The 21,186-nt window shown below is 55.9% G+C and overlaps 1 protein-coding gene across 1 annotated transcript in view; it reads left to right on the top strand.

Annotated features, from left to right (window-relative positions):
* The first annotated feature begins 8,329 nt into the window (after positions 1 to 8,329).
* Positions 8,330 to 21,186, top strand: part of GALNT2 (polypeptide N-acetylgalactosaminyltransferase 2) — a 31,886-nt gene continuing 19,029 nt past the window's right edge. The window contains exon 1 of the mRNA XM_029047539.1: positions 8,330 to 8,505. Coding sequence (XP_028903372.1) covers positions 8,377 to 8,505 — 129 coding nt within the window. The 5' untranslated portion in view covers positions 8,330 to 8,376. The remainder of the gene's footprint in view (positions 8,506 to 21,186) is intronic.

Raw genomic sequence — 21,186 nt, 5'->3', positions numbered from 1 at the left:
TTGCCCATTCATCCCCCTCGGGATCAAGCAGAAAGTCCTGGCTCCTGGCTTTCGGCACTCAGTCGGCAATCCTGCCCCCTTCCCACTACACCCCGGCTCAAATACTTGGCTCCCCCCGAGCCAACCTGCTCACTGTGCTGTCTCGCTCCCGCCTCCTGGCACCCTCTCCCCCACCCAGGACTCTCTCCCCCTTCACATCGTGCAGACCACCGCTCTCCCCATCTTCAAACCCTTCCTGAGATCACACCTCCTCCAAGAGGCCTCCCTGATTAATCGCCTCTCCCCATCCTATCTCCCCTTTCGACTGCCACTTTTTTCCGTGTCACCGTGTCGATCAACCAAACGGAGCTCAGTGTGCAGAGCACTGTACTAGGCGCTTGGGAGAGTACAGTACACCGGAGTCGGTAGACACATTCCCTGCCCAAAGCGAGCGTACAGTCTAGAGGGGAAGGGAAGCATTTGGGTACTCTCCCCAGCCTCCAACCCCCATTCCCAGTACTTCCACAGCTACTAAGAGAAGCAGCGTGGCTCAGTGGAAAGAGCATGGGCTTTGGAGTCAGGGCTCATGAGTTCGAATCCCAGCTCTGCCACTTGTCGGCTGTGTGACTGTGGGCAAGTCACTTAACTTCTCTGTGCCTCAGTTCCCTCATCTGTAAAATGGGGATTAAGACTGTGAACCCCACGTGGGACAACCTGATTCCCCTATGTCTACCCCAGCGCTTAGAACAGTGCTCGGCACATAGTAAGCGCTTAACAAATACCAACATTATTATTATTATTATTACTAAGAGTGGACAGGTCCCAAACCAGAGAACTATCCCTCTCCGACGCCCACTGTGGGCTTGGCCATATGAGGCCCAAATTTGATGCTGTTTTTATTGTATGGCTGCTTTTGAAGTCCACCGCCCACCTCTGGCTGGTTCTAACTGGTCTGGGGAGGCGGGCGGTGTAGCGGAAGAGCTCCGGATGGGATGGTACCAGCCGGTTGTCCCCCGACAGAGACTGGGCCGGTTATCAGCCGGAGGCTCTGTCGCTCCAGAGTGCTATCCTCACACCTATGACAAAACCGCCCGAAGAAGCTCTTGCTTATAAAACCTCAGGGAAAACACATTCATTCTTTCAGACTCCGGTAGTCATAATATTAACTGAGGTATCTGTTGAGTCCTTCCTATGTGCCAACCTCCGTGCTAAACACTGGGGTGGATACGATCAGATTGGGCACAGTCTCCGGTGTACGTGGGGCTCACGGTCTAAGGGGGAGAAAGAACGGGGGTTCGATCCCCATTTTACAGTGGAGGGAACAGAGAAGCAGCATGGCTTAGTGGAGAGGGGTTGGGAGTCAGAAGACCTGGGTTCTAATCCCAGCACTGCCGCTTGTCTCATGAGTGATCTTGGACCAGTCACTTAACTTCTCCGTGCCTCAGTTGCCTCATCTGCAAAATGTGAGGATTCAGTACCCTTCGACTGTGGCACCTGATTATCTCGTAGAGGGCTTAGTACATAGTAAGCACTTAACAAATACCCCGATTATTATTCATTATTAAGCCCCGATAAGTGACACACGGCAGGCAAGTGGCAGAGCCCGGATTACAACCCAGCTGTCCTGACTCTTAGTACTCCGCTCTTGCCGTTAGGCCAGGCGGCTGCCCTATCTTCGACTTTCCTGTCCAGTGATATTCCTTTTTCCTTTTAAGAATTCCCAGCTGATGATTTTTTAGTAGCCGCTCAGTTGAAACGATCTCAAAGAGGTTTTACTGCATATAAAACTGCCAGGGGCAATTGACACCATAGAAGTGAGCTACAGATGGCTACAATTATGGGCGGCTTTGAGTGTGAAGCCGGATGTTCGGTCTGCACTTTGCCCAACTACAGAGTCAGGACGGAAGCAAGGAACACGGTCCCTCCCTGGAAGAATTCACCACTGAATTCAACAACACGCTTATCATCGTCCAGACCGTAAGCCGCAGGTGTGACGGGGACTGTGCCCGACCTGATTAACATAAATCTCTCCACCTCAGTGCTTACTAGACTGCTTAGTGCATAGTATTTAACCAGTGTCACGATTAGGATGATCGAGCTGATGATGGTTATGATATTTAAGTGTTTACTATGTGATCACCCCTGTCCTAGCGGTACAAGCACTAAGGGCTCTGCACATGGTAACCGCGCAATAAAGATGATTGATTGGCTGATTACTAGGAGCTGGGGTAGGTGCGAGAAAATCAGTCCAGATCCGGTCCTTGGCCCACATGGAGCTCACAGCCTAAGCGGGAGGGAGACAGATGTTGAATCCCCATTTTACAGTAGGGGAAAGTGAGGCCCAGGGAAGTTTAATGATGTGCCCAAGGTCATACAGCAGGCAGGTGGCAGAGCTGGGATTAGAACTCAGGTCACCTGACTCTCAGGCCTCGGCTCTTTCCATTAGCCACGCAAAATGTTGTGAATAAAAGACGACTGGAAGTCGGCAATTACTGAGACCCTCTCCCCAGTCGCTGCTCAGTTCACGTCTGTCCTCTCCGGTTTATCTCCCTCCGCAACAATCAATCAACTAATCAATTAAAGGTGTTTGCAAAGACTCCAGACCAAGGTCCGGTAGACTTCATGCTTCCTGTGGGCCAGGATCATGTCTACCAATTCTCTTCTATTTTATTAATAGTAATAATAATAATAATAGTGGTATTTGTTAAGTGCTTCCTAAGCACTGTAAGGCACTCTACTAAGCTCTGGATTGGATACAGGCAAATCAGTTCCTAAGTGCATAGTACAGTGCTCTGTCAACAGTAAGCACTCAATAAATACCAATCGGCTCCAGGGATCTCAGCCCGCCCTCTCCATCTCACACATCCCGTCTCTTCCCTCGCTGTTCCCCAGGTCTCCCAAACTCTCCTAATCCTGCTCCACTTTTGACTGACCCACCTCTGACCCCGCAGACTGGAACTCCCTCACCGCAAAAATCTACCAGACTTCAGCCCCCGTCATATTTGGAGGCCTCCTAAAACCCCACCTCCCCCAACAAGCCTCCCTCCCTGAATTCCCGACCCACCACGTCATAGCAGTTCAACGGCCGACTCCAGCGCTTCTGGATTTATACCTATCTTCAGCACTGTGTATCTAGGTCTATTCAATTTGACATTCGATTTATTCTGATTTCACCACTTGTAAATAGTTTTATGTGGGTCTCCGCCATGAGCGCAGAGAATCTTTGAGGGCAGGGAACCTCTCCGTGTACTTTCCCAAGCCCTTAAGACAGTGCTCTGTACACAGTAAGCGCTCAATAAATAAATACTATTGAATGACTGATTACATTGCGACCGGTGGGGGTTTAGTAAATACCTACTTCCACAGTAAATGCTTTGCACATGCAAAAATTTTAATAGTTTTTTAACTTTTGACCATTCCAGGTGGGGGTGGGGTCTAGTTTCGCAGTTCTATGAAGATGCTTAATTTGCTGTTTATTTTTGGTATTATCTAAATGGTATTTAGAGACGATATTTGACCATCGGTAGGTCTTGCATATTAAAAAAAGCTTCATCTAATAGTAATAATAATTGTAGCATGTGTTAAGCCCGAATTATGTGTCAAACACTGTTCTAAGCACTGGGGAAGATTCAGGATGATCAGATCGGGCACAGACTCTGTCCCACACAGAGCTCACAATTTCTGAATAGGAGCGACAACAGCTATCGAATCCTCATCGTACAGATGAGTTAACTGAGGTACAGAGAAGTGACTTACCCAAGGTGACAGAGCAGGCACGTAGCAGAGCAGAGATTAGAACCCAGGCCTTCTGACTCCCAGATGTGTCCTCTTTCCACTAACCCACGCTGCTCCTGTACTACATCCTCCTCTCTCTCCCCTGACCCTTGTACTCGCTCATTACACCCTGTGCCCCAGCGGGACCACCGGCATTAGAATAATTTCCTTCATGCAGGTTCTCTAACCTGAAGTCTTAGGCCCAGGGGTCATCGGTCATTCTCAGGAGGGAGACTTCAGTTTATTATATGCCAGGAGCTGGGGTAGAGAGAAATAGAGCAGACATACTCCCTACCCCACATGGGGAGGAGCAATTGGAAAAAAACAAGGGCCAGGGAGTCAGAGAACCTGGGTTCTAATGCTGACTCCACCACATCTGCTGTGTGACCTTGGCCAAGTCACTTATATCCACCTCACTGCTTAGTAGAGTGCCTTCCCCTCCCCTCAGCTCTGTCCTCATTTGCAAATATTATTTATTACCCTATTTGTTCTGTTAATGAGGATGTACATCCCCTTGATTCTATTTATCGTGATCAAGTGGTCTTGTTTTTGTTTTGTTCTGTCTTGCTTTGCTGTCTCCCCCGATTAAATAAAAAATAAATGGTGGTATTTGTTAAGCGCTTACTATGTGCAAAGCACTGCGCTAAGCACTGGGGGATACAGGGTGATCATGTTGTCCCAGGTGGGGGCTCACAGTTTTTTAATCCCCATTTTACAGATGAGGTAACTGAGGCACAGAGAAGTTAAGTGACTTGGATTAGACTGTGAGCACCTCACTGGGCAGGGATGGTCTCTATCTGTTGCTGAACTGTCCATTCCAAGCGCTTAGTCCAGTGCTCTGCACATAGTAAGCACTCAATACTACTGAATGAATGAATGGAACATAGTAAGTGCCGAACAAATACCATAATTATTATCATTATTCCTTAGGCTTCATGTTCCTCAACTGTGGACTGGGGATTCAAAACCCCTCCTCCCTCCTACTGAAACGGTGGGAGATGGACTGTGTCTGACCTGCTTAACTTGTATCTGCCCCAGTGCTTAGAACCGTGCTTGACACCATAGTAAATGCTTAACATATACCATGCTTATTATTATGGTGCTCATAGTTTTAGATATAGGGAGAGCAAGTATCTTACCCATATTTTTCAGATAATAATAATAATGTTGGTATTTGTTAAGCGCTTACTATGTGCCGAGCACTGTCCTAAGCACTGGGAGTGATACAGCGTCACCAGGTTGTCCCACGTGAGGCTCCCGGTCTTCATCCCCATTTTCCAGATGAGGTCACTGAGGCACAGAGAAGTGACTTGCCCACAGTCACACAGCTGACAAGTGGCAGAGCTGGGATGGGGAAACCGAGGTGCAGAGAGGTTAGTACCTTGCCAGGGCAGGGCTGGTGACTAGAACCCAGGTCTTCTGGTCCCTTCCCTTTCCGGTAGGCCTTGACTGCTGCCCCAGCTAAAAGGGGGAAAGGTTCCGGCTAAGAAAGTCGGTAACTGGAGATCCTTTTCCCGGTCCTCCTTCCTCCAATTAAAAGAAGAAATAATCTCTTTCCCAGATGGAGAAAGCCAAGGTCTGGGTTTGTTTCTTCAAGTTGCTCACGGCCTGCGAACCCCGTCCGGTCCCGCTGCATCTCCGGCCCAAAAGGCAGAGTCTCCCCGCCATGAGGGAAAGGGGTTTGAGGGCAGGGGACCCGGGTGGGCTAAGCCCGGTGTGGGCAGGGATCGTCTCTGTTGCCGAACTGTACTATCCAAGCGCTTAGCAAAGTGCTCTGCACATAGTAAGCGCTCGATAAATACGACTGACTGACTGACTAGAGGCCGGACGCAAAGGCCTCTGGGAGGTCCGCACGCCGAGGACGGGGCTCTAGCGGGACCGTGGCGGGCGGCGGCCGCCGGGGGGCGTCGGTGAGCGGTGCCCTCGCGTGGAAGGGGCGTGGCCGGGGGGGCGTTGCCTTGGAGACGGGGGCGGGGCCCGCGCGCTGTGCGTCGTGTGCGCGCGGGACAGGCAGCCTAATGGTTAGCGGGCTTAATGTCAGGTCAAGTTCTGTCTGAGTAACCGCCCGTGTGAGAGACGGCGTGGGTCATGATACCCGTGGGACTCTCCTGGGCGAGGGTGTGTGTGTGCCCTTAGGAGTGAGTTCTAATAATAATAATAATGTTGGTATTTGTTAAGCGTTTACTATGTGCAGAGCACTGTTCTAAGCGCTGGGGTAGACACAGGGGAATCAGGTTGTCCCACGTGGGGCTCACAGTCTTATTCCCCATTTTACAGATGAGGGAAGTGAGGCACAGAGAAGTTAAGTGACTTGCCCACTGTCACACAGCTGACACATGGCAGAGGTGGGATTCGAACTCATGACCTCTGACTCCAAGCCCGTGCTCTTTCCAATGAGCCATGCTGCTTCTCTTCTACGTCTGTGTCGTCTGCGATCGTTGGCCCCGGGGGCCTATGGGAGTGTCAGGTCCTATGGCTGGGGGTGTGCAGGTGTTGGAAGGCGAGGAGGTGTGAGTGAGGGCGACTGTGTGAGTGAGTGATGTGTGAGTGAGGGGGTGCGTGCTCACCTATGCAGAGGGTGTGTTTGTCCATTTGTGAGTGGCGTGGCTGTGTGTGAGGGCGACCACGTGGGAGGGCTGTGTGCTTACCTATGCAGAGAGTGTGTTTGCCCATTTGTGAGTGGTGTGGGCGCATGTGTGTGTGTGAAGGCGACTGTGTGTAAGGGACGGGCGCTTACATCTGTGGAGGGTGTGTTTGTCCACTTAATAATGTCCACTTAATAGAGAGCAGCGTGGCTCAGTGGAAAGAGCCCGGGCTTGGGAGTCAGAGGTCATGGGTTCGAATTCTGGCTCTGCCACTTGTCAGCCGTGGGCAAGTCACTTCACTTCTCTGTACCTCATCTGTAAAATGGGCCTTAAGACTGTGAGCCCCACTTGGGTCAACCTGATGGCCTTCTATCCTCTCCAGCACTCGGAATAGTGCTTGCGCATAGGAAGCCCTTAACGGATGAGAAGCAGCGTGGCTCAGTGGAAAGAACCTGGGCTTAGGAGTCAGAGGTCATGGGATTTAATCCCAGCTCTTCCACCTATCAGCAGTGTGACTTTGGGCAAGCCCATTCACTTCTCAGTGCCTCAGTGACCTCATCTGTAAAATGGGGATGAAGACTGGGAGCCTCACATGGGACAACCTGATTATCCTGTATCTCCCCCCTGTGCTTAGAATAGTACTTGGCACATAGTAAGCACTTTACAAATACCAACATTATTATTATTATTATTATTATTATTATTATCAATAAAGGCCATCATTATGTATACAGAGGGTGTATTTGTCCATTTGTGAGTGGTGTGTGTGATGTATGCTTAGGTATGCAGAGGGTGTATCCATTTAATAATAATAATGATGGTATTTGTTAAGCACTTACTATGTGCCAGGCAGTGATGATGATGATGATGGTATCTGTTAAACACTTATTATGTGCAAAGCACTGTTTGAAGCGCTGGGGGGGGATACAAGGTGATGAGGTTGTCCGGTGTGGGGCTCCCAGTCATCATCCCCTTTTTCCAGATGAGGGAACTGAGGCCCAGAGAAGGGAAGTGACTTGCCCCAAGTCACCTGGCGGACAAGTGTAGGAGCAGGGATTAGAACCCACACCCTCTGACTCCCCAGTCTGGGCCCTTTCCACTGAGCCACGGCTGCTTCTCCGAGCATTTGTACATTTGTGAGTGGTCTGTGTGGGTGCCTCCGCTCCCTCATCCGTCAAATGGGGATGAAGACGGGGAGCCCCACGTGGGCCAACCCGATGACCTTGTATCCTCCCCGGCGCTTAACACATACCATCATCATTATTCTCTGGGCCTCAGTTCCCTCCTCCGTCAAATGGGGATGAAGACGGGGAGCCCCTCGTGGGACAACCCGATGACCTTGTGTCTCCCCCAGTGCTTAACACATACCATCATTAACCTCTGGGCCTCAGTTCCCTCCTCCGTCAAATGGGGATGAAGACGGGGAGCCAACCCGATGTCCTTGTGTCCTCCCCAGCGCTTAGCACATACCATCCTTATTATTCTCTGGGCCTCAGTTCCCTCCTCCGTCAAATGGGGATGAAGACGGGGAGCCAACCCGATGACCTCGTATCCTCCCCAAGCGCTCAGCACATACCGTCGTTATTATTCCCTGGGCCTCATCTGTCAAATGGGCATGAAGCCGGGGAGCCCCACGTGGGACAAGCCGATGACCCGGCGCCTCCCCCAGCGCTTAGAACAGTGCTCGGCCCATGGGGATGGCGCTTCACGAATCCCAACATTATCATGATTAAGATTCTGACTGTGCCCGGCCCCGGAAGGAGGAGGGCCTCGCTCCCGGTGTCGGTGGAGGTGGTGCCGCCATGGAGAGGCGGGCGGTGCAGTCCCCTCCCCTCCCCTGGCCGGCCCCCCGGCCCCCCCGGCGGCTACTGATTGGTCGCCCTTTGCTCCCTGACCCCTCCCGGGGCTGCGGCTGCCGCTTCCTGCTCCGGCCCCGCCGCCCCCGTCGCCGCTGAGCCGGGCCGGGCCGGGCCGGGCCGGGAGGGGAGGGGAGGGGAGCCGAGCCTCCGCCGCAGCCTCCTCGTCGTCCTCGTCCACGATGAGGCGGCGGTCTCGGCTGCTGCTGTGCTTCGCGGTGCTCTGGGCGCTGGGCATCGCCTACTACGTCTACTCGGGGGGCAGCGCCGCGCTGGCCGGGGCGGGGGCCGGAGCGGGGGCCGGAGGGGCGGCGGGGGCCGGCGGCGGCGGCGCCAGCAGCGGGGCCGGCAAGAAGGTCAGTCCCCACCCCGCTCCCTTCCCTCCCCCTGATGCCCCCCCCCGGACCCCGCCTTTTCCCTAGCAACAACCCGTTTTCCTCTTCCCCATCCATCGCTCCCCGCCCCCCGGGCCTCCCTATTGTTCCCGGACGTTCCCTGGTCCTCGCCCTTTATCCCCGCTTCTTGTCCACCCCCCTTGCCATTTTTCCAGTCTTCCCTCCACCTCCCCCAGCCTTTTCCCCGCTCCTCTCCCCTTCCCCCTTTTCTTCCTTTCCCTTAGTCCCGCCCCCTCCCCCCTGTGACTTTCAAACCCACCCGAAAGGTGACTTCCCTTAGTCTCCTCTTCTGGGGGTCGGGGGTTGGCGGAGAACTCTTCGATTTGCTCCCCCGCCCCCCCTCCACCTTTTTCTCATCCTTCAGCCCCCTGTGCAACCCCAATTCCCAAAGGGGCTGCGGAACGTCTTCCTCTCCAAACCCCTTAGGGTTTGGCCCAGGATCTGAAGGGGGGCTGTGCTTTCCTTCTCTTTCGGTGGTTTCTCCACAGTTTCTAGGAGAGGAGCTCCTTAAAGACCCCTCTTCCCTTTCCTGCTAGTTCACCTGCTCAGAAGGCTTAGAAGGGTACCGTTGGGCCCCTGGGGCTGGGAGCCTAGTTGCCCCTCTCCTGGCCTTTCTTGGGCACCGGGTGGCCCGCCCTACTGCAGACGGAAAAAGGGGCTTTGGAAAGGAGGAGGCCCTGCCCTGGTTTTCTCTGGAGGCTGGCGTCACCCCTTGTTCTAAATTAGACAACTGCGGAGGGGCCGCCCCGGAACCCTTCGAGAAGTTTGGGGCTGGGATCCCGGCGGGGGGGGGGGCGAGGACGGGCAGGGGTTGCCAGGTTTCCTGTGCCAAGCGCTGAGCAGACCGAGGAGGCGGCCCGACTTTCTCCCACGCTGAGATTCTCTCGGCTGCTGGACAGTTGGGATAAAGTCCTCCTGTTGGTCTTCCCCCCTGCCGTCATCTCCTCCCACAGGAGCAGCCCCGGTTTTCTGGCACAGTCAAGCCTGCAGTTGCTGCTTCTCAGAATCGAGGTTGACCACCCAGCCTGTAGCCCCGTTCTCTGCGGCGGGGCCGGGAAAACCGCCCTTCTCGGGGACCGGCTCATCCTCCCTTGGCTCTTTCTTAGGGCTCAGGTCCCCGGCCCCTCAGTTCTCTCGGTTCCTTGTCAGTTGTCCGAGGGCTACTGAAACGTGGCCCCGGGGGGCCGGGTTGGGGGACGACTTTCAGTTTTCCAGCATCACTTCCTCTCCCCGGTGAGGTTTTTGATGTCTTTTAGAAAGCCCAAGCTGGGGCATTATGAGTATTGACTGACCAGAAACCAGAACCCAGAACCGATTTTCTGCCCGGCCACAGAACCAATCAGTCAGTTGTATTTATTGAGCGCTTCCTTTGTGCTGTACTAAGCGCTTGGGAGAGTACAATGTAACAATATAACAGAGTTGGAAGACACATTCTCTGCCCACAATGAGCTCACAGTCTAGAGGGGGAGATAGTAATATAAATTGGTAAGTTACAGATATGTACATTAGTCCTGTGGGGCGGTGGAAAGGGTAACTAAAGGGAGCGTGTATCAGGGCGACTGCAGAAGGGAGTGGAGAAGAGGAAATGAGGATTTACTCAGGGGAGGCCTCCTGGATGAGATGGGCCTTCAATAAGGCTTTGAAGGTGGAGAGACTAATTGACCATTAGACCTGAAGAGGGAAGCCGTTCTGGGGCCAGAGGCGAGAGTTAAGTGTCAAGAGAGATGAGGTCAAGGTACAGTAAGTAGGTTGGCATTAGAAGAGCAAAGTGTGAGGGCAGGGTTGTAGCAGGAGAGCAGGGAGGTTGAGGTAAGAGGGGGCAAGGGGATTGAGTACTTTAAAGCCAAAGTTAAGGAGCTTCTGTTTGATGCGGAGGTGGATGGGTAACCATTTGGGGAGCGGGGAAACGTGGACCGAACGTTTTTGTAGAAAGTGATCCGGGCAGCAAAGTGAAGTATGGACTGAAGTGGGGAGAGACAGGAGGCAGGGAGATCAGCAAGGAGACCAATACAGTAAAATCAAGGGCTTAGTACAGTGCTCTGCACACAGTAAGCGCTCAATAAATCCGATTGAATGAAGGGAGGGTGGCTAGGATAAGTGCTTGGATTAACACGGTAGCGGTTTGGATGGAGAGGAAAGGTCAGATTTTAGCGATGTCATGAAGGTGGAACTGACAGGATTTAGTGATGATATTGAATATGTGGATTGCCTGAGAGACGTGAGACCGAGGATAGCACCGAGGTTTCGGGCTTGTGAGACGGGAAGGGTGGTGGTGGTGTCTACAGTGATGGGAAAATGGCGGGAGGACAGGGTGTGGGCGGGAAGGTAAGGGGTTCAGTTTTGGACATAGTCTTCCCATAGACCTTTGGCAGCCTGGGGCTCCGTCAGCGGCCTGGGAAATGGAGAAGCCTCAGCAGAGTGGAATCATTAGGGTGTGGGGAGATCTCCTGGGTTGGCGGGACGTCCTGGGGCTGGCTTGGTGGTCGTCATAAAACCTGGAGTTGCCTTTCCCCAAATTCGGAAGCCAGATGCCATTCGGTGTCGGGCCCATTCCCAGAGATTCTGACCAACGTGTGCTATGACTCCTTACACCAATTCCCCTCAGGTGTCAGGCTCCATCAGAAACAAGCAGGGCTAATTCAGGAACCAACAGGTTTCAGCTCGCAACTTCCTCCTTTCTGAGTTTGTGTCCCTGGGGGCTGGCCAGCCAGCCAGCTCTTTTGGAATTGAAGCAGGCCAAGTGTCCCTCCCGCCCTCCCTCTCTCCATGCGCCCTCCCTCTCTCCATGCGCGTGGTCTGGCGGGTCTGGGCTCTCCTCTTGGTGTGTCGTGCCTTTTGCTAATTGGCCGGTGCAGCTGGCCCTGGAGGCCGATTTTTGCCTTTGCTTCATGAGCATCTGCCTGCAGCTGCGTTCCCATCGTTCCCATCCGTCAAGTTCCCATCCGCCGCCGTCTTCGGTCGGTCCTCTCGTCGTCGTGCCGCATAGTTAGGGTGGAATGAAGAGCTCTTACTCTTTCCTAAAAACCCCACTGGGAAGAACAGGAATGCAGGCAGAGAGGAATGCAGGCAGGCAGGCAGGCAGACAGACAGCCCGTGCTCTCAGCCTTTGTGTCCTTAGGCCCTGAGGGTCAGGAGACTCTTTCTAATGGCGGGGAGGGGGTTGCATGGGTCTCTGTAGCCAGTCAGAAAGCCCAGGAAGGGGTGGGGGACAACGGAATAAGGAGGCACAGTTAGGCCCTAGCTTAGCCCGTGGGGGTTGGGGGAGAGGATTTCTCCATCCTCTTCCCTGCTCCTGAAGGGACAGTGCTCCCAGTTGTGGGCCACAGATGGAAGGGAAAGACAGACTCTGAAAAGGCCCAGCCTCTTAGTCTGGGGCCCCCCGGAAGCCCAGAGAGGAGAGCGGGGAGGAGGCTGGCACAAGATGGGCCGGAAGAGAACCATCGTCCTTGGATTGGGGATTCTCATTCTCTTCTGGTCGTCAAACCATAAAATTGAATCCCAACCCCCAGAATGGTGTAGTGACTGATTATCTGTAGAAGGAGAGGTGTGTAATAAGCAATGGCTTTGGAAGTCGAGGTAAAAGACGCGTTCTTCAAGGGTGTCCGGCCCCGCTGCCGAGGCCCAGCCCGCCGCCGGTCCGCCCGGTCTCTACTCCCCGTCCCTCCGGAGCTCGGCCTCGCCGACGTCCCTTCCCGTCCCTGGTGGCCCCACGGCCAAACCCTGCCACGGTCAGCCATCCAGCGGGCGACGAGGGAGCGAACCGTGAGAGGGACACGGAGCCCTTCCGGGCATTCGGACGTCGGTGTTGGGGGGCCGCAAGGGGGGGCCCGTTTGCCCATCCGTCCGTCCCACCACGGGTGGGCCGAGGGGCATGCCCCAGCTCCGGCCGACGGCCTAGGCCGGTGAGGTTTCGGAAGGGGAGAGCCGGACTTTGGCATCTGAAACTATCCGTCCTCCAGGCTCGCTCGCATTTCTGCTGCTTCAGCGAACCAGTTTCAGCTCGTCACCGTGTGCGCTGCCTGCTAAACAATTTGCCGCCGCAGAACCGTACTCTCCTCCTCCTCTGGGTACTCGTTGGCAAGCCGGGAGCTCGGATTGCAGGCTTAATCAACCGAGCGCCAGCAGTTGTTGCAAACCGCAACAGGCCTTTCCCCGCAAGATGGGGTTCAGCGGGCCTAGGTGGCAGGAGTTCCGTGAGCGTGCGCGTAAGTGTCCTTGCCCAAGTGTGCACGCACGTGTGGGAACCTGCAGGTTTGTGCACACGTATGGGAACCCGCACGTGGGTGCACAAACACGAGTATCATTGTGTCCTTGCACCGAATTAATTTAAAATGACATTGCATTTACGATCAGAGACGTTCATTTGCGTTATACGCCGTTCTCTACTCGTTTTTCTTTTTTTTAACCCGCCAAAATAGCAGGGGGGGTGATGGTTTGCCCTTACACCTATAATGGCGTGAAGTGTTTGGGCAGCCCTGTGGCAGCATTGTCGGTGATGCCGGGGGAGAGCTGGGGCCTCCCGAGAGGGTGGGGGCAGCAGCCGCGGCAGAAGAGTCCCACGGGGGCTGGGCGACACAGAAACCCAGAAATTCCATTTGCATAGACAGCTCCGTGCTTCCGTCGGGCCTTTCCCACGGCTCGCCCCCCGAGCAGCTCTCTCCAGGAATCACCTCGGCACAGGTACAGGCTGGTGCGGTCAGCGCGAGTCTTGAGAAGCTGGAGCGAGGTGAATGGCCCCAGAGAAGCTGGGCCAGCGCGCCTGGGTTAGAGCCCAGGCCGGCCGAGCCCTGCTCTCCCCAGCCCGGCCGCCGGGATCCGGCCCGATCTGCGGGGGTATAGCTGTCGGGGAGGGCAGCTTGTTCAGAAGGGAGGTGGGTATTAGCTGGTGAAAGACAGAGCTTTCTGTGGCCTTCTTGGAGTTGTACTGCTCTTCCCGGGCTTCCCGGGGACCAATGGCAGCGGCCTGGTCCACCTTCCACTCCCCTCAATCGATCCGCCGATGCCATGAATTGAGCACTCACTGTTTGCAGAGCACTGGACTAGGCGCTTGGGAAAGTATAATACGCCAGAGTTGGTAGATGTGATCCCTGCCCAGAAGGAGCTTCCGGCCTCCAGAGGAGGCTGACGTTAAAATCAATTCCCAAGAGGGGAAATGGTAGAGTGTAATACTGTGGAGCAAAAGGTTGCGGGGCTGGGGCAAAGAGCGAGGTGTCCTTTGGCCCTGGATGTTCGGCGGGAGCCTGGGAGGAGGTGTGCCTTCAGGGAGGCGGAGGCTGGTGGGCTTCCGGAGAGGCCAGCCGGTTCCTTCTGCACTGCCCACAAGGCTCCGCGTTCTTCAGGACCCGGTCAGCTGTGCTTCGGGGTTTCGGGACGAATGAAGAGAAGTCCCACAGTTTCTGAGATGTTTCTGTTGCAAGAATCATAAACGTCTTTAAGACATCCTTAACGGTCTCTGGAACGGGAGAGAGGGCGGAGATGCGACTCACTCCGTCCTCGCTGGGCATCGTGGACAGTCCTCGCTCGTTCTCTTGGCAAATGGAGCGCCATCCTCACCCTTCTCACCGGAGTTTGGGTGGAGAGACAACACGCCCTAGGGAAAAGAGCTCGGGCCTGGGAGTCGGAGCACCTAGGTTCTGGGCACAGCCCCGCCGCCGGACTGCTGTGTGACCTCGGGCAAGTCACTTGGCTTCTCTGGGCCTCACGTCCCTCATCTGTAAAAGGGGAATAAAGTAATACTCTCCTTCCCTTTTAGACTGTAGGCCCCATGTGGGTCTGATCTGATTTTCCCCAGCGCATCTACCCCAGTATTCAGCACAGTACATGGTATATAGCAAGCACATACTAATGATGGTGATGATGGTATTTATTATTGAATGCCTACTGGGCAGAGCTGCTGGGTTCTAGCCTGTAACTCATTATGGTCGGGGAGCGTGTCGGCTAATTCTGTTGTAGCATACTCTTCCAAACGTTTAATTACAGTGCTCTGCACAAAGTAAAGGCTCAATAAATACCCTTGATTGATTGATTGATTGGGCTGGGTGTCCATCGTGTGGAGAGTGGTATATGGGGCTCTTGAAACCCTGTTGATTTTTCTCTCCGGGACCCGCGTTGCAGGGGATTCAACACCCCCTCCGCCCTCCACCGCGGATTGGCAAAACACACTGCGTATTTCCCCTTCCCGGAAGTTACTGGTGGCTCGGTGGGTGGGTGGGCAGGCGGGCAAAGGGAGTAATGGGCTTGTCAAAAGTAGGAGTGGGAGGCGGCTGGTGAAGGGGCAGCACCTCTCTGCCCCGGGCTTCTCACAATGTGGGCTTGGATCGCGGGTGGGGTCGGCCTTGTTTCTGGAGGGAAGCGGTCTTCAGATGGCTCGGGGTGGTACGGTAGCTGGGCCCGTTCTCCCTTTCCACCAAACTCAGTTCAGCCCCAGGTCCGGCACCCTCCGGCCGGCGAGGGGCAGCGAGGGGTCCGGGCGGACGAGATGGGTCCAGGTGTGGCTGTGGGATGCAGTTGTAGACATCTCGAGGATCGGGTCTAATCTGACTGGCCAACCGGCCAGCCGGGACTGACCATCAATGACTTGGGCCATGGGGACCGCACGGCCATTGCTCCACCCCCCCCCCCCCATTCCCCCATGGCCCCGTTTGAGCCGCAACTCGACCCTGGGGGCTCAGAGAGCAGCCCGGTCTCGGCCCAGACCCACAGTCCGGTCCCGGTCCCGGTATGGGGAGGTTTTGGGTCAGGTGGGTGGCGAGGTTGGGATTATTGCCCAACGGCTTGCGCTCTGTCCATCCCTTTGGGTAGCCAGTGCCACCACCGCTGGGGTTGTGGGCACTCTGCTCCCTGCAGGCTGGGGTTCCCCTCTCCTGGATCTGTTTGCTCTCTAACGAGAGCCTAGCTCCAGGCCCAGAGAAGGCCCAACCCCGAAAGGTGGATGCCGTTTCCCATTTGGTGGTCATTTCTTTTTCCCTCATGCTCTCTGGCTGGCCCCTGACCCCAGACCCAGAGAAGGCCCAATCCGAGAAGTGGCTGCCGTTTCCAAATTGGTCATCTCTTGTTTTTCCCTTGCGCTCTCTGGCTGGCCCCTGGTCCCAAACCCCAAGCCCTTGTGGCATTTTCTGGCCCTGCTCCTCTGCCTCTCCCTTTCTTGTGGTGCTCGGTGTAATGCTGTACATTTTTACCAAATGCGCTCATGCGTTTCTGGTCTCGTCATCTTACCCGTTCGGACGGGGTTGGGCCCGCCGGCCGGGGAAGCCCCAGAGACCGAGGTTCGAAGCGTTCCGATGACAGCTGCTCACTCCCCGTGATCCGGCCCTAGACTGAGCATGCTCCCGGCCTCGCCAAGCCCCTCTGCAGGGTGCAACTCCGGGGGGCCTGCGAGGAGGCTGGGGTCCCAGCAAGCTTTCCTTCCTCCCCCGCCGGGCCCTCCCCCCCGCCTTCCCACCCCCCGGGGCAGTTGCAGCCATCCTGGCCTAAGCGAAGGATAGGCAGAAGAGGGGAGACCGGAGAGAGGCCGGAAGACTGGAGAGAGGCTGTTGCCGCGATCCCGCTGGGTGGGGGTGGCAGGTTGGCGGTGGTGAAAGCGGAGGGGAAGGGAGCGGCCGCACTCTGGGAAATGGTGTCTGCAGAGGAGGAACCGGGCAAGCAGGGGGGTGGATGGACGGACGGACGGAAGGACAGCTTGGCTGGTACTAGAGGGGGAATGACAGGGAGGAGGAAGAGGAGGAGGAGGCCGAGCTGGGCCGGAGGACCCGGGAGGCTGGCAGTGGTGCGTCGACATTTCAGTGGGCTTCCTGGATGTCGATCTGGAAGCTATTAGAGTGAAATCCTTTAGTGTTAGAGAAGTCAGTCCGGCGTTCGAGGGGTCAGATTGCTCCTCCCTCCTTTGTCTGGGCTCTCTTCCACTCTGGCGACAGCTTCTTCCCCTCTCTGCCAAACACTGTGCTGCCTGGGGTAAAGAGGAGCTGCCTTTCAATTTGACCTTTCCAGAAACAGTGGACTCTTCACCCTCCTCACCCCCTTCCCCTTTCCCTATCATTCTCATCAATGGTATTATTTATTGAGCGCTTGCTCTGTGGACAGAGCATCGTACTTGGCACCAACCGAGGGCGGCACACCGCCTGCCCTGAGCGCCGGGGAGATTACAGCGGCAGCGGAAGACGCGGTTCATACCCTCTAGGGTTCCCGCCGATGGAACGTACTGTACTCCCTCCCAATCGTCCCAGCCCACTTGAGGGGCCACTTCCCTCTCCTGGAGACACTTATCCGACCTTGGTCTTGGTGACACTCCGCCTCACTCTCTTTTTTCCCTGGCTCTTCCTCTGCCTCCCTCTCTCTAATTATGGGTGCCCCTGGAGGCCGTGTTCTGGGTCCCCTTCTCTTTGCAATCTACACTCATTTCCTGGGTAGTTTAGCTGCTCTGTCAGCTTCAAACTAATTGTAATAATAACAATTGTATTTGTTAAGTGCTTGCTAAGTGTCAAGCACCGTTCTGAGCCCTGGGGAAGACACAGGATAATCGGGTCAGATACGGTCTCCAGTCCCTCACAGGGCTCGTGGTCTAAGTAGGGAGAACAGGTATTGAAACCCGTTTTACAGAGGAGTAACCGAGGCCCAGAGAAGTGAAGCGACTTGCCCAAGGCCACAGAGCAGGCGGGTGGCGGAGCTGGGATTAGAACCTAGATCCTCTGACTCTCAGGCCTGGGCTCTTTCCACTAGACGCTGCTGCTCCTCTAAACTTCAACCTGCCTCTGTATCCAGATGACTTCTACCTTTGCCTCGCTCCTCTTGACCCCCTTCCTAATCTGTAATCACCTCCTCCCTCCCTTTCGGCCCCCTGTTCATTTGGAGCTCCCCACCCCAAACTGGCCTAGGATGAGGACACTTATGACTATAGCACTTAGGTATGTATATTCCTGTGATTTATTTATTTATTTATATTAATGTCCGTCTCCCCCATAGACCGAAAGCCCCTCGTGGGCAGGGAGTGGTTCTTCCAATCCTTTGTAGCATACTCTCCCAAGATTTAGTACAGTCCTCTGCACACAGTAGGCACTTAACAAATAGCACTGTTAGATTGCGCAGCTGCCGACCCTTCTAATAACCATTATGGTACTTGTTAAATGTTTACTGTATGCCAAGGACTGTTCTAAGCGCTGGGCCCTCCCAGCCCGGAAAGCTCTAGAAGGCTCACATCTCCTCGGAAATAAGGAAACCCGTCAACAAGGCAAGGTTTCTGTTTATTTTAGAACTCGGCAGTGGGGGTTTGTGGCGGCTGAAGCCAAGGGCTCCGGGCACCCCTCTTGCTGGTGGTGCCCATGGGCGGGCCAGGCGGCCACCCCCGCGAACGGTAGGACGGCGGGAAGAGCCAGACCAGCCCTGAGCCCCGAGCCCTGAGCCGATGGGCCCAGGAGAGAGTGGTTGCGGGGAGCCCGGCCGCCCATCCTCCTCCCTTCCAACCAACCGGTTCGCCCGTCGCGTGTCCTCCACGAGGCACTGTCGGCGCCGTAGGCCGTCTGTCGGAAATTCCGCCGTGGGCCCGGTTCCTCCTCCGTCGGTTCTGAGGCCTTGAAGCCTCGGGCTGCCGAGACGCGGAACCTTCCTCCGCTTTGGAAAAAAGTCTCCGGTCGGGCCCGTTCTTCCGCCGGGCTCGAGGCGAGATGGCGCTTGGCAGGGTAATTCACAGCTACCCGAAAGGGCAACTGACATTTCGGTGTCTGGGGCTGCTACTGTTTCTTAGCTACAGGGGACCGGTGAAGCCCTCGAAAGGTTTTAATTAGAAAATGTGCCTTTCTCTCATCAGTTCACTGTCTGACTTCCTTTTGAAGTCTCGGGCCCAGGGCAGCTGAAAGGCAATACGGTAATTGTGGCAAACGCGACAAAGCCCCCCTCCCACCAAGATGGGAGGTCAGTTGTGGCTTAGTAAGTGTTCTTTGCCGTTCCTCTGATCCCGCTAATTAATGTAGCAGACCACCAAGGGTTCAGATTGAAGAAGAACCGTCCTTGCCCAGAGGACTCGAGGTCAGGACTTGAGGTCCTGGAAGAAGAAAGAAAAATCTTTGGTCCCTGTTGCACTTTCTCTTTCCTCTTTCTCTTTGCCTGGTTCCATCACCCACCCCTTTATTAAAGCCACTCCTGCCCACAGGAGGACCCCCGCCGCTGCCCCCCTCCCACCCTTGGGATACCAGGGATACTGGGACCCCTGGTTTGTGCGCTTGGCCCCTGTCCACGGCTGTCTGGGGCAGCCTGGGCCATTGCATCTTTAGAACAGGGCCCTCCTTCCCGCCTGGCCCTCGGGGTGCCCAGGCGGGGGCCGGCGCAGTGCCAGTGCCAAGGGGTGGAGGAGCTGGCCCGGCGCCATGCAGGAACTGTGTTTTCTGGCTCCGGCAAGTGGCCGGCAGGCCCTGGGGGCTGGGTTGCAGGGGGCGGGGGCATTGCGAGGCTAGTTCTGGCCCAGAACCTGCCACCTTGGGTGCCTGTTCAGGAGTCTGCCCCCTCCCCCGGGCTCTGTGCCCTATGTGTCCTCAGAGTTTCTCCCTGAAATAGGGCACGGAGGCCTCTCTGGTCTCTGGAGGCTGCTGGTCTCCTCTGTCCTCTCCTATCTAGCTTGACGACTCTGCCTCCCTTCATTGCCTCCCTTCGTCTCTCACTACCCTTCACCCGGGGGCACCTCTGCCCTCCACCTGGCCAATCCCAGAACCGGCCGGTTCCATGTCGGGCCGCGTCAGACTCTCATCGGACGTGCCGTGGCCCCGGGGAGAGTTGGGGCCGAACAGCCGGAGCCCAAGGGGAGCCTGCCGACTCCCTGCCCCCTTCTCTTCTGTGGGCCACCCCCGGGCTCGACTCGAGGGCGCGCTTACTGTGTTTTCCCAGAAGGGTTCCTCCATCTCCCTGGGCCTCCTTTACTCTGCCATGACCTCGCAGTCCCCAGAGGGTCGAGGAGGAGTCATGGAGATGGAGCCAAATCGAACCCCTCATACCCTGTCGGGGGCGGTGGTGGGGGGAGGCGGCTCGCACTGGCTCCCCGCCGCAGGGCTACCTTTCGAAAGGCAGAGGCGGCCGTCGTCTAAGCCTCGTGAGCTTTCAGCTCGACCCGGTAGACCAAGAGCACATCTTTGATGACATTTAAAGACTTTGGGATCCACTCCTAAACTGCTAAGTTAAAGGCTATGACTATCAGTCAAACGGTAAAAATGAGAGTGGGTGGACATCTGAGTCCATACGTTTCCGGCTGATTTGTTTGCTTCCTGTCCCAAGGGGATGAGATTACGAGGCGGAATCCGGCATACTGGAAGTTCTCTGGGAACTCAGTGTTTCATTTGGGCGCTTCCGTGGCAAGGAGAGGCCCGGTTGAAACACGGTAGTGCAGAGTGAACTGGTTTGCGAGTGGGAGACCTCGGGGCCTGGTTAGAGAGTCGAATCACAAAGTGAAAGAGGTTTGTCATGGGAGGAGGTGAGGGCCGAGAACGGGAGCAGCTGATTCTCTTTGCTTCCCACCGGCCACCCATCCCGGGGCCCAATTGAACATTAGTATTATTTTTTCATTGTTATTATGATCGTTGTGACAGCCACTGTTCTGGTTTTAGGCGCTTACTCTGTGCCAAGCATTGCGCTGAGCCCCGGGTCAGATGGAAGAGAATGAGATGGGGCCCAGTCCCTGTCTCACCTGGGGTTCCTGGTCTGAGAGGGAGGGCTACTGAGGGGGGCTGTTGTCCCCATTTTACAGAGGAGGAGACTGACTTCTCCTGGCTCCCAGTCCCGGGTCGGCATTGGAGCTGGACTCAGAACCCGGGTCCCCCGGCTCTCTCGGGTCTCCCAGCTCCCCGCCCCGCACTCTGGCCACCAGCCGCCCGGCCTCGCGAACGGTCTGCCTTGAGAGGGAATCGGAGAAAGCGCAACCTAGGGCTAGAAAGGCAGCCGGATGGGAAGGATGGGAGGGCGAAGGGCCGCGGAGGACTGCAGGCCACTTGGCTGCTGGAGTGGTGGGGAGGGATGCCCCCAGGGCGGCTTCTGCACGCTAGGTAGAGGCAGGAAGGACCGAGTGCGGGGAAGGGAGGTGATCTTTTTAGTCCAGCCTTACTGACCTAAGTCCAAGTTGATTGGTACCAAAAAAAAAAAAACCCTCTCTTCCCTCAGGTGGGAAGAATGAAAGGCCTGAAGTGAGGGAGGAGGCTTTGCCCCAGTGCTTAATTAGTGCCCGGGCTTGCCAAGGCTCAACCCTGGCCCCTGGGGCTGGCTGGGTGGTCCACAGCCCGGCGCCCAGGGCTGGGCGGTCCAGGGCCCGGGGCCCAGGGTCAGGCGGTCAACATCCTGGTGCCCCAGGCCGGGCAGTCCAGAGCCTGGCACCCGGGGCTGTGGGGTTTCCAGTATGGCGGGCAGAACACCAAAGCCAGACCTGTTCTTCCTGGTGACGTGGCGCTAGGCTGGACCCCGGTCCTCTGCCATCAAAGCCGGGAGCAGCACTGGGCAAAGCGGAAACAGATCCCTGGCCTACTGTTCTGTTTTCCCAGGCCTCTGGGCTCCGGATGGCCTTTTCCCAGCCGGGCTATGTGCTCGTCATCGATCGGTGCCAATGACGATCGGTTGCGTCCATCGATCCCT

Source organism: Ornithorhynchus anatinus, chromosome 19, assembly GCF_004115215.2.
Source record: "Ornithorhynchus anatinus isolate Pmale09 chromosome 19, mOrnAna1.pri.v4, whole genome shotgun sequence".
Lineage (NCBI taxonomy): Eukaryota > Metazoa > Chordata > Mammalia > Monotremata > Ornithorhynchidae > Ornithorhynchus > Ornithorhynchus anatinus.
The sequence above is the reverse complement of the archived record's forward strand: the minus strand, read 5'-3'. Positions and strand labels throughout refer to the sequence as shown.